This window comes from Osmia bicornis, chromosome 13 (genome assembly GCF_907164935.1).
Source record: "Osmia bicornis bicornis chromosome 13, iOsmBic2.1, whole genome shotgun sequence".
In the NCBI taxonomy this organism is placed as follows: Eukaryota; Metazoa; Arthropoda; class Insecta; order Hymenoptera; family Megachilidae; genus Osmia; species Osmia bicornis.
Genome location: NC_060228.1, coordinates 8,020,173 through 8,033,288, shown reverse-complemented (window position 1 = coordinate 8,033,288; position 13,116 = coordinate 8,020,173). Strand labels below are relative to the sequence as shown.

Below are 13,116 nucleotides of genomic sequence, written 5' to 3'. Positions count from 1 at the left end.
TAAAAAAGAAAAAATTCAATATCTGTCTGATAAATCGTAGAGCAAAATTTGGTCGCGGCAGGTGTAAAATTTAGACGATTACCCTCGATTTATTCTGGTAATTATTGTTTTATTTAAATTACTTTTCTCTCCTGGATCCTCGTCGCGACGAGTACAAGAAGCGTGTGTGCGTAGTCGAACACGCGGACTCGTCTGTGGGCAAAGCGTAGAGAATATAGGAGGTAACCAACAAACACCGGAAACGGAGCGCGACAACGTTACCGTACACCGTGTTGTGATTCTAAGCGGTGCTATCACACCTCGCGTTTAATTAATTTCACAACAACCGGCAACAATTCCCCTAGCGTTTTCCGTCAGTCCCCGCCGTCGTCCTTTCTCATGCTACCGAATGGAAGGGAAAAAATCAGACTGATGTAACGAAATCGCCAGATTCTTAAAACGCTAAGCGTTTCTGCAAACGAGTAGTTACCAATGTGACGAAGAAATAAAATTGCAAAAATGGAAGCGTAATTAAAAACGAAGAAAAGCGTGAAGCGAGATCGTAAAGGGTGGCAGGGTGGCGTAGCCCGACGGCAGGAAGTCGATGAAAATAGCGTGAAATCCGTCAAACCAGCGGCGTTAAGTAGATCAATGAGAGCCGATACGCTGGCAGACGAGCGAAGATGTCTTTCGACGAGCACCGAAATCCCTCTGTTTGCCACGCCTGGTCAATCCTTTCAATCCGCTCCGCCTTTTCCGTCTAATTGCCATTTGTCGGATGCTACGCGTCGTTCCACCGTGACGAGACGCAACGTGTCTGCGGGACTTTGACAAATTTCCTTCGGGGGAAGCAGAAGTGTTCGTACGAACGATGATCGTCCGCGCAACGGGCACTGCTCTCTCTTTCTCTTTTTATCTGTAGACTGTAGACGGAAACGAATCGAGTAACACGATTTTTGCGTTGAAACACGTTTATTTGTTGAATCGTCGCATAGTTGAAAACAAGGTGAGTCGAACGTTCTCGCTACTACGGCAAACCGGGTTGGATCGATGCACCGTTCGTATTACGTCATTACTCGACGATACGTTCTTTGATTTTTCTTTCGTATCCCGCGAAAAGCATCGGAATCGACAACGATTATTAAACGTACCGCTGTTGTCTCTTTTCCTTTGCTTCTCCCCGAGGCAAAATAAAATCGATTTGTCGCAAAGTGTTTGGGCTGTGTTTTTCGTAAACGGGCAAAAATCGTTTTAATTTAGAGAGCGCGCCCTAGGTAGAACGACGACACCGGCGGAGCAAGACCCGGTGATAGAGGGGCGGTGCCGCGCTTTGCGATGGCGTCTCCTTCGATTTGGTGTCGGATGTCCTGCGAGCCGCCATTTTCCTGCTCCCTCTCTGTCTCGCTCCCTTTTCCTCTTCCTCTTCCTCGTACACCACCCCCTTGTCATACCTCCTCGCGCCGACCTCCGCCAATCTACCCCTACCGACACCCCTTGGCGTCCTCTCGCGCGCTTCCCCTACCTTATCAAAACGATCCCAAGATCGTCTACTCTTTTTATTTTCTCATTTTCTTCCCTCGGGGTTATCCGGGTCCTCGTCGTTCGCCTCGATATTCGCAGACTGAAAGCGAAAGCGGAAATGGGGAAAAGAAATGAGAATGAAAGGCTTCGGTGAAAATTCGGTCGTTTGTAGCTGGATAAACGGAGGTATTCCTGACACGACGAGTGGTAGGTACAGGGGTACGACGAAGGCAGACTGGTAGGGGGGTGGTGAGAGGGTGGTTGTAGGAAGAGGAAAGCAATGAAGCGGAAGAGAACATAGCGAAGCGAAGCAACGGCACCAGTAGCAGCGTCAGTGTCGTATTTCGTTGTACTGCGTTTAATTGCATTCCAAAATGGCTCTGTGCAAAATCGACCCGACGATCCTCTTGTACGCTTGTTCAGCCCCTTGAAACACGTCGGCAAACGGGCGGGCATCTTCGCCGGCGTAAATCCAGATAAATTAAACCGACTGTCTGTGCCGCGTTCTCGTAACGCCGCGTCGTCCGTGAACTGAAATCCATTCTACGTTCGGAGCAGGTATTCTCGAACGACCCGAGAGTTTAAAAACGTGTCAAAGGTTTAGACCGAAGGAGCTGGTTCTCCCCGAAAGCTTCACGACAGATTAATAGCCGACTCGTGTTTTATGTGAGGGAAGAGGAGGAGAGGAGGTGAGCGAACAAGCATTACAGGGCTGTCGATCGAACGAAGCGACAGAAAGGCAGTCGCGAGTGCATCTCGTATTTCCTCGTGGAGCGTAGACAGTATCGGCATGCACACGCGTAAGTGTGCAGTTATATCTATAAAATTAATACGCGGGGAACAATAAAGCGAGGCGCGTTTGGCTGGCGGGGATGGAAAGTGCTGGCGGTCGTGTTGGTGGCCGACATTGGACACCGCCTCGTCGAGATAGCGACTATCTTCGCGCGCACGTTACGTATACTCGCGCCACCGCGCCGCTAGAATCGTCCACGATCGTACGGGCAATTTATTTTTAGAAGCTGACATTCTTGTTACGCGCAGGTGAACAAGCTCGTCCGCCGCGTGGTTTCGTATTGCCCGTCCGCCTTTATCGAAGCTTTATCAATTTTTCTCAACTCCCTCCCACCTCGGCGAAATTGTCGCGTCTAAAAACGTTCCTCGCGATTAGAAATAACGAGAAATTCCTAAAGATTCGACTGATTTCGGTCGATCGTTATCGCGCCGCAGAGATTCCTCGATCCAATGGAGCGAGAAAAGATGAACGATTTGGAAGGCGAGCAGAGAGTAAAAGGCACGAGATTCGCTCGATTCCCTCGCGACAATGAGATCGCGTTAGCAGGAGGATTAGGCGACGTAATCCGTCGGTTATTTGCCCATTACCGGGGCCACTGGAGAGATCGGTGCGGGAGATTCTAACGCTGGAAAACGCGAACAGGCGTGAAACGAACACAGGTAGTTGGCCGGGACCGAGACCGAGACGGACCCCTTCGGTAATGCTCGAAAATATGCTCTTTATGTGTCACTGGCCACTTTGTGCCGCGCCTCTCGTGTCACTGGACTCGCGTACAAATTTTCAAAAACACCGTTGCGCAAGTACTTTACCTGGCAAACTATGCTGAACGCAACTTTTGCGCCGATTATTTTGAAATTCGATCCACTCGAATCGTTACCGACCAATCAACCTTCCCACCAACGTCGACGATAAAACGCGTCGAGTCATCGACGTTTATATTCGATTGTCGTACACTCGAAAGAAACTTCGAGCTTGGATTAGAGCTGATAAATAGCTCGCAGTAAAATTCGCTAATTATTATTATCGTTTTGTAAAGTAGATGCGCTACCTGTACTTTACCCGGGGGAAAAGTGTGGCGCGTTGGATGTCGTAATAGGATGAAATTGTCGATTACACGGTTAGTTAGGCGCGCTCGGTGATTTGAGGGTAGTTGAAACGGTGGACTGTCATCATCTCCGTTTCGACCTGTGTCGGCTATACGCGTCCACCGGTAAGTATCCAGCGAATTAAACGGGGTTCGAAGATGCCTCCTCGAAACAACAGGGTTCGCCCTTTCTTTTTTCACTTTAAAAAATACAAACGAGATACACGCGCTCGCTGGATGACGTATAGAACCACTTTTTATCTTCACGGAGCGAAGAACTACCCCCTGTTCTAATCGGTTGGTTACGCGACGCTGCTAAGATTTATAACGACGGCTCATTATTCTCGGGTCGAAGCGAATTTCTGAAAGGGAAGAGACGACTGCGGTGACATAAACGCGTCGCCAATTATAAGATACGAAACGGAAACCCCTTGACACAGGGGGTTTGCGGTTCTAACTCAGGACCATGTGTTCAATTTTCTGATCGTTACGTCATACCGCGTGATTCTTCGCCGATAAACGATAACGAATCAGCGATTTTCTGTTCGCTCCACGGGAAACGAAAACGGTCGTCGTTTGGTATTTTTGCGAATTTTATGCAGAAATAATATTTTGATACGATGGCAACACGTGCCAGCAAGTTGCTCGCTGGTAAAGACCAGTTATAATATGTGCCACCTCGCATATTTAACGTCCTCTTATCTACGGAGCCTATGTCAGGTGAGTTTTGTGGGAAAAACGGTGGACGCAGGTCTCCGTCTAGAATCGTCTTACGCTGACTGGCACGATTTATCTACAGGTTAAGTACGACTTGCATCGTAGCATAAATGTGCCAAGCCCTACAAACTTGTTCTCATACTTGGTTTCGAAATTTCGCGTTCGAATAAAGAAGAAATTAAACTGGGATCTGGAGCAGAAATTTTTGGCAAATTTTTCTTAAAAAATGAGGCAAAAAATTCTCGTACATCCCGTGTTACTTCCTGTCAGAGAGAACGAACTCGCACGAGGAGCAACAATAAAGGCTTGACGCCATAGAGGTATTGCCACTGTTGTACCGACAATATGTTCCGGATCCTTAATAACGTCGACAGCGAACGGTATTAAGAGGTATTACAAAGCGGCGACACTTGAATGCGCGTCGAAGAGGGTTCTCACTCTTGAAAAGAGCATCTGAACACAGAGAACCCTGTTGCCCCTCGATGTTATTATGAACTCCCTCCCATTCACGCCACGTTCCTGTCTCTCCCTGTCTCCCCTTCCCCTTTTCTCTCCTTTACACACGCACACGTTCTTCCTATATCTAGCTCCTTTCTCCGGCTCCATGAACTTTCTATCTTTCTCGGTCGCACCCTCGAAAGACCCAGCAAAGTACGAGGTGGACCTTGCGTACGAGTTGGTTCGCCTGTAACGAATAAAAATTTTCAATTTTCCTTTAATCACCGTCGATTCTCTTTCGTAAATAATTACCTTTGCACCCAGGAATAGAATTTTGCGCAAAAACGCTATTCAGAGACGATTTTCCTGCGCGACGAAAGTAGCAGGGTGACAAAGTAAAAAATGCAAAACGAGAGGGGAATTTCGTCGGCTTCGCGTTACATCGCAGCGCCCCAATAATAGGGGTAGGTAGTTAGGCGCGTACGTAGGCGATGAACTGGTCGCCGGGCCACGAACATTTTCCATCCTTGTAGCCGCGTATCATCGTCCCCTTTCCTGTCAAGGGGATAGCTTTCAAACGATGAAATTGTCCATACCGCAACCAGGATTTATTTAATCAGAGGTTGTGCCCCCGTTTCGTGTTCGTGGTTTATCCCGCGGGACGAATCTTCAGCGGTGTTCTCGTTGAAACGAAAAATCTAGCTCGTTCGAGACGGACAGATGAAGCGATGTCAAGTCTGTCGCGTGTCTATCGAGCGTATTTTCCCGGCGTGTTTGTAATCGGAGATGACGAAAAATAAATTCGACCTGTTTGTAGGAAATTGTTCGAAACGGCTGAAACGCAACTGAAACTCACGCGAGTGTTTTTCGACCAACGATACTCGACACGTTCGATAAATTTCTCAGTGAGTAGGATATTGTCGTAAGGGCGCAATTGCGCTAAAATATCCACTTCCCTGCTGCCACCACCCTCCAATTCGGATCCGGAAGACCCAACGCTTGACTCTTTGTCGGCGTAAGGAATGTTTATATCGGGACGAAAAAGCAAAAGATGACGTGCCGGGGACAAAAAGGAAACGCTGTCGCGACGATTCTTCGCGCTGACCGAGCAAACGCCTCAAGGCCGCGCCGCGACGTTCCTTTATCCGCTTATCACGATCAAGTTGACCAGACTACTCGCTACGCTGTGGGAATTGAGTAATTATCGCGTCATACCTCCGAGAGTTGTATTTATAGCGCCTCCAGGAAGCGTCTCCCCGAGCTATCCACGTGTACCAGCGATTAGAAGCCAGCCAGTCGTGCTTCGAAAAGCTTCTACCCTTCTCGCTCGATTACAACCTTTGCGTACCTCTTCTACCGTTTCAGAACACGCTCGCAAGACTAAAAATTCTTTGCGTTCACGGCAAATGCGGATCGTCGAACCGAGAACGCTGTAAAGCCACAACTTGTCAAGATGCAGTCGCGATTCGTTACCCAGGAAGCTGGTGAAAAGAGAGACCCAGGTAGTTGGAGCAGCTTTTGAACGAACTAAATGGATTCCCAATGGCTACCAATTGTCAACACCTTTTCGCCCAACGAGCTGTGAAACGCGTTTTTAAATAGGAAAATGGAGGTGTTTGCGACCACCGTAGCCGCGTCGTTGTTTTCGCTGTAATATTTTTCAAAGATTAACGCGCAGAACGAACGAGGAGGATCCGGGATTTATTAATGCGAAACCCTCGCGACGACGTGACGCGTGACGTAACTTATGGTTGGACAGCAATGCAAGCGATACAGAGAATAGCCGTATATAACGAAGGTTATGGTGTTACCGGTGGAGTGGCACGGTGTCCAGTGACTCCCATGTCGGCTTGTTATCCGGACCGCCCCATCGTTATCTGCAATTACCCCAAAACAGCCCCTAGTTTATAAATTATAGACCATCCCCATCATTTCCCCCTGCCTCCCATCCACCCACCTTCCTTCATCCGTCCTCTCTCCTACCCTCCAGTCTCCGCCAGGATTACATCTGTCATCAAATGTACCCAATTACGCACAATTATCCTGCAAACCACCCCTTTTACGTCCTGATCACCCGTATCTCGCGATTTCCCCGTAACGAGTTGTTGCGCCATCCTTCAGAGAACGCTCAGGTTTTTCTTTCTACTCTTTGCACCCCTTTTTTACGCGTCAGTCGATGCAAGGAATTTTTCGTGAAACGAGAAGAGATTTTCGAGGCGCGAATCCGTGGCCGATTATCGACGGGCAGGAAAGCGGGGACCGTGTTAGGTCTGAGATTAAGAGACGTAATCCATGGTTACCAGTGATCTTTTCGAGCACTCCGCTCGGACTACCCGCAGCCAGAGGGTCGGGATGCACGGCGACGACAATGCGATCGGCCTGCTCCGACCATTGTCGCGGAGATTTCAATGGACATTGCGACAATGAGCTATCGACAACTGTGCCTCGCGTTACGTAAAGGTCCAGGGGGGAGGGAGGGAGGTTCCCTTCGACTAGCATAAGCCTGCTTGACTGTACTTTTCACGCCCTTTTCCAGGGCCCTTCGGCAAATTACTATTTCGTCTGACCCTTCCCGCCGTACGCAAACACCCATCCGTATGTTTGTTCTTTCGTGTCTATACGAATTTCACGCGATCATCGCCACTTAGGTTTGTTTGCCGTTTACCGAAACCGGACCAAAATGAACGGTCAACGAACGAGCTTGTATAACAGCCTTTATTTTATCGATATGATATAATTGCAGTGAGCACGCGTTACGCGTTTCACCCTTTTGTATCTTTCGTACAACACGTTACAATAACTTGTTACAAGACTTAACATTGCGGAAACAGATCAAGCGATATGATTCAGAAACTTTTCCCCAGCTCTCGCTCCATCCTCGCGAATCGTTTCGTTACATCTACGTTCGATTCTCGCTGACACCGACGGTAACACCTTGCACAACGGAAAATCTTGAAAATTAAGAGACATCGGACAACCTTCCATCGATCAACGAGCCATTAATGCTATCTATAATAAGGCTGATTTTAGCACAAAAATACATCTTCGTAATTACATCTAGGATCATGTCCGCGACACTTTGTCGAGTCTGGAACAATTTAAATAGCGAGATATCTCGCGGCCTACATAAACGGAGCCCCGATCCGCGGCGTGCGCCTTCCGAATTCCTCGTATCGCGCGAAAAAGGAAACAACATTCTTCTATTCTGCCGACGCAAACTCGAGAATCCTCCACGATCGCGTCGACTTCCTTACGGAAATACGATACACGATATTCATAACATTTCTCACTCTCTCCTTCTCTCTCTCCCGCTCTTTCTCTCTTTATCTCTAGATATGTGTATATGTATATATATATATATCTTTTTATATATACGTGTATTTATAATGTGTATGGTACGCATATGTACATGTACGCAAGTAAATGACCATTTACAAACGTACACGTGCATACACATGTACAGGATGTCTCGGGTCCGGTTGTACTACCCGACCTGGGACACCCTGTATACACACGGAATATATATTTACACACGAAACTTCAACTTTAATATGCATTTGGAAGACAGAGGTTCATATTATGCGCATATCGCTAATTGTAAATTTATTCCTGCGATGTGCAGGTTACACTTAGGTACTCCATTACTCGTTAGCTAAAACTGCGTTCATCAACGTCCCTTTCCCTTCGTACCTAGACGTACGACTTGTCGCTTCACCTCGCTCCAATTTCGACCACTCCACCTTGGGGAGACGTCGGCTTTCAATTGCATTCGACCACCCTAAAGACAAGTTTACAGGCTAATATATCTCATAGAAGTGAACTATCCATCGACTAATAATGAATACACGCTCGTCACATATTAAAGGATCATCGAAAATTCTGCTCGATCGACAAAGCTCGCGAAAAGCGTTCCTTTTGTTCTAATTATAATGGACTGATACAAAGAAAACGAGACTATACTCCATCCAACGAGACGAGACAGTAAATGCGTAAAAATTCACAGGCTCGAATCACAGCACACAAACCTCGACCGAAACGTTTGATGAACCGGAAACAACTGAGCTCTCGGCCCTGTGTCGAGCGCGCGAATTTCTAAACATATCCTGACTCGTCTCATTGGACGGATCATAGGTCAGGACACGATACAAACGCAGAAATTTCTCTCCGGAAACAGATTCTTTTTTAATTGGGAATAGTAGAAAGGTATTACGAAGCGAGCTTCGTCGATCATTCGCACGATATGTAACGTATTTACATGATATGTTACATCGAGAATTGGAAGATAGAAATTAATTTAGCGATCGTTGTATCCTATAAGAAAAGTAGATGGAACAAAGCTTGAAACTGATACGATGATCGTTCGTCGTACGACGAATTGAGTCGCAAACTCTTTAAAATAGCTTAGAATCTGTTCAAGGTGTACATAAGTAGAAAGAAAATACTTTTTATACTATTTACAAGTTATAACGGAAGAGTGACTATCGAAGCTTGAAGTATAACCGCGATCAATGCCGCGATACGTTTTATATTCGATCGACTACACTATTCGTTTCTGTAAAACTTTAGCTGCCTGACAGGGCTTTCTTACTCCTCGACACCGAGGACTCGTTATCAACGAGATTGTTAATGTTCCAAGTGATATGATAATGTTTCGCGAAAGATATGTTACAGTTGATACCGCGAAGAAAGAGTATTATTTTAAGATGCGAGAAATTTCGCGCCATCGTCTCGTTTACAACTATTTACGTAGATAAACGTGATCGTTTTAATTGATATGCGATTTACCAGGGAGAAAACGATATTTTCCCGTGGAATCTTCTTTTCCTAGACAACGTTCGAACGTTTTCCTCGTTCGAGAAAATTGAATCGAAAACCTATCGATACAACCATCAGAGCTTGCGACAACGAGCGGTAACGAGTGGCTGCCGAGTGTATCGTATACCGTTTAATATACACCACTTGTTTACCTTCTGTTACTTCCCTAATCGATATTTTTACATCCGAAATAGTTACGAATCAACGGAATTTCGCTTCGCGTGCCGTGTCTAGGTATTACGTCGAAGATGGATAAAAATTTGAAGAATAAAGACCACGTCGCCTTTGGTCGAGAAATAAAAACGCGTCCTCACTGCACTGACGATACGAACGTTCATGAATCTTTCGTGCTTTTCGATCAACGTTTGTACCGCTCGTGTCCCGACGGTCAAGATAGAAAATGTGATGACAATGAGAATGGCGATCAGCTGCTGTTCGCGTGGCTTTCGGCGAGGCTTGTTGGCGTAGTCGCGCGATTTTGGCATCGTCCTGGGCAGCGTTTCTTGCACTTTTTATTCCATCGTGTCGTACTTGACCTTCTTCACCTTAAAATAACGATAGGCAGCGTAACCTGTGATTGTGAGTAGAACGGCAGCGGCCAAAGTTGACCCGACCGCGACGGGTGCTGTTTCGTCTCGAACACCGCGTGCACTCAGCGACGTGCACGAAAATTCGACGGCGAATTCATTGTTCTTGAACTTGAACGGCTGTAGCTTCATGTCTCTAAAGTTTCAAAGTAATTCTCTATAAAAATTTCTGGTTAATCTGTAATGTTTTACGATCGCGAATCGGTCTACCTGAGAAGCACGCTGGCATAATTCTTTCCATCGGTCAAAGGGATGTTGGTTTCGCCGCTGCAGGAGTACGATTTGCCAACAGGGGTCGGGAACAACATGGAACTATGCTTCTGTCCGGTGCTCAATCGGATCGTCTTGTCTTAAACGCAAAGAGATTCGATTTGCTGTAAAATTCCTATAAGAAATTTCCTTTCCCTTTAACTGAACTTACGTGGCTGATCGATATGTTCGAAATGTCGATCGCTGGAATTGTAGGTCAGCTCGATTTTTTCGACGTACCATCGTTCACCCCCGGGTGTCTAAAAAATTTATTCAACGTCAATTTTAAATTTGCTAATGATGAAATGATTCGTTCCGCGAGTAACATGAAGGTGTAGCAATTAGAATTAGAGCGAAGGGAAGAGGGTCGAAGGGCCAGGTATCGATTTCCTCTGGAAACGACCTTTTCGTGCGTAGAGCAGGCTAGTTTCGTGACCTAATGTCGTGTCGTTGGACAGTCGGTTGGTTAAGGGAAGAAAAATGATGTCGCGTGTTCAGACGACATGTCAGCTCGTTACCTTAGCGAAACTCCACGACAATACGAACGCCTTCCACTTCAGGGACATTGTCACGGTGTTCTCGTTGTCGCAATTACCAGTTACCGTCGCATCGTTAGGAACGTAGATGCTCGCTTCCTGAAGAAGATTCATTGTTTAAGCTTTACTTGAACCTTATCCTTTATTTATTCTCTAGAAACGATAACGAGCCTTACTTGATCCTCTCCCAATGTCGTTTTATATTTCACCGTGATCAGAGCGTCCACTTGTAGAAGAATACAAGCTTGTCCATTGCTGCCGTCTAAACGATAGAGAGGCTGTTCCGTGGAGAACGATCTGTGGGTGGTTGTTGTTTCCGAGGTCATCGTCGTGGTGCTCTTCATCTCGAAATTGTCCACCGACTTCGAAATATCATAAACGTTAAATCTGATGCATGGTTCGTTTCGTGAGCAAGCAGAACGATTTCGCGTAGATTAAACGATCCACGAGGATTTTAATAAAATGTCGCGCCCGTCTTATCGTTTCGATCTTATCGGTCGATCGTTATACTGTAATATCGCTGCAAGCCACGCTACCTGTGCTTGCCCGCTTTAGAAAAATAACGTGAGAAATTGCATTAGTGTAGAAGCAACATAGGCGAAAATGCTCGAGGAGCAACAGGCTAAGATTAATAGGGGCTACTCTAAGAAAAAATTATATCGGACGGAATCTTGATCTTTACAATGTTGAATTTTCTGTTGATAAGACGTTTGTTTTTTTACTATTGTTTCTGATAAGTGTGTCGATCACACGAAAATATGTCACCAACCTGTTTTATCGTATCTTATTAACGATAATCGTGTTTCAGAGGAGCGTTCTTACCAAGGGTAGTTTAGATTTCGGGCCGGGCATATCGAACACCACGTTTGCCATCCGACGTGTCGTATACAACTGCTCGTCCAACTTTTCGGGCGCCGGCGAGTAACTGGGGACGCTGAATGCCGTACTCAGGACACACCCTGCAAGAAAATCTTTCGTTAGACAAGATTAAGTAAACACACTGTTATTCAGAATTTTCTGTTAAATAAACTTTCTTTACAAATTAATAATGTAAACGAATTAATTGACACCTGTCCATCAGATTTGTAAATCTCTATAATTGATCGATGATGAGAAGAATTGTGAAAATTGCAAATAGATATAGAAAATTCTAATCGATGATATAACAACGAAACCGTTGCGAGTATCTTATTAGATAATACTCTGTACTGCGCCTCCAGATAATTTAATCGATTTCCGGTCGATTTTCATGTTTGAAAACATCGTGAAACAAACATCTTAAACTGTTTGTTGCGTCATTGCGAAACTAATGGAGCTTCGTTTCCTTCGAAACACAATATTACTTCACACGATGAACAATTTCACGCAAACGCACCGCGAAACAATTAGAAAACTCACACAGTACGAAGATCGCCTTGGTGTAATCTATGCGACGTGCCATCTTCCAGGATTGCGCTATTCGCGACGGCGACGAGCAAAGGATAAAGAGATAATGAAAAAAAAATACGTTTTCCCGTGGCAGGTGTACACGGGATGATTTTACCTAGACGACGTTCGCGAAGCTTGTGAGACGAACGGGAAAGCTCGGTCGTGGATGGATCGATAGTAGAAGCTCTCAGCATGCGCCACGATGTCTTCTGGTGTAGTATACACTACACACGTATGCATACCTGGAAAAGCACGGCAAAAAAGTTTGTTCGTTGTTTCACTTCGGGGTGGCGTTGTCGGTGACGTCGGGCGTCGGCGTCGATGCTGGCGTCGGCGTTGCCCTTCATTCACTTGATGCACTTTAGCGATACGGCTATTAGAATACACACCAGTCAGCTATTTCGAATCGAACCGCCATGCCATCTCGACGGAATGAATGACCCTCGCATAGTAATTTACCATTCATGAGGTTGACTGAAATTGATTTTCTAATTTGCTATTTCGAGCTCAGGATTGATACTCGTGTTAATGTCGATAATTTTCATTTTGCAAAAGAAACCGAGAAGATTTGTTCCTTTTCAAGGATTTCTCAAGGGATGCGAAGGACAGGGTACGGTATAACACCCTGTCTCAAGAGAATAGTCATTTATAAACAATTAGCACAGAAATAGGATTTGTATATTTTATTTTGATGCTCAAAATGTATATTTCTTTAAGAATAGAATGGTATTTAACTATTCTGCTAGGGGTGCCTTTGAGGGAAATGCATCCTTATGTTTCCTACGCGTTTACGTAGGACGACTTAAATGTAGTCCACCCTTAGTAACGAAAGGGTTAAATGACATTTAGCTGGAGTACATTGCGGCAACACGCGTCCCTCTTACACCCACTTAATACAATGTCCTCCCACGCTCAATGAATTTAACCGCATTTTCTCGTTATGAAAGCCTTTAGAATACCAAAAACGCA

General features: G+C 45.7%; 1 protein-coding gene across 2 annotated transcripts; it reads right to left on the bottom strand.

The window, feature by feature from the left end:
• Nucleotides 1-7,232: 7,232 nt before the first annotated feature.
• On the bottom strand, nucleotides 7,233-12,340 carry LOC114879091. 2 transcript variants are annotated; one of them, XM_029193631.2, is made up of 7 exons: nucleotides 12,263-12,340; nucleotides 11,542-11,678; nucleotides 10,896-11,081; nucleotides 10,702-10,818; nucleotides 10,356-10,443; nucleotides 10,145-10,283; nucleotides 7,233-10,070 (listed from the first exon to the last, which is right to left on the bottom strand). In XM_029193631.2, exons 2-7 carry the CDS (start codon nucleotides 11,590-11,592, stop codon nucleotides 9,860-9,862), a joined length of 792 nt encoding a protein of 263 aa, XP_029049464.2. In that variant the 5' UTR covers nucleotides 11,593-11,678; nucleotides 12,263-12,340; the 3' UTR covers nucleotides 7,233-9,859. The 2 variants fall into 2 exon arrangements, with proteins under 2 accessions (XP_029049464.2, XP_046144515.1); XM_046288559.1 differs by having other exon boundaries at nucleotides 12,118-12,280.
• Between the last annotated feature and the right edge of the window lie 776 nt (nucleotides 12,341-13,116).

Coding starts and splice junctions, on each gene's coding strand:
- LOC114879091 (XM_046288559.1), bottom strand. CDS start 12,160: ATGGCACGTCGCATAGATTACACCAAGGCGATCTTCGTACTGT. Junction 10,819..10,895: donor CGACATTGGGAGAGGATCAA/GTAAGGCTCGTT, acceptor AATCTTCTTCAG/GAAGCGAGCATCTACGTTCC. Junction 10,284..10,355: donor CGAACATATCGATCAGCCAC/GTAAGTTCAGTT, acceptor TTTGCGTTTAAG/ACAAGACGATCCGATTGAGC.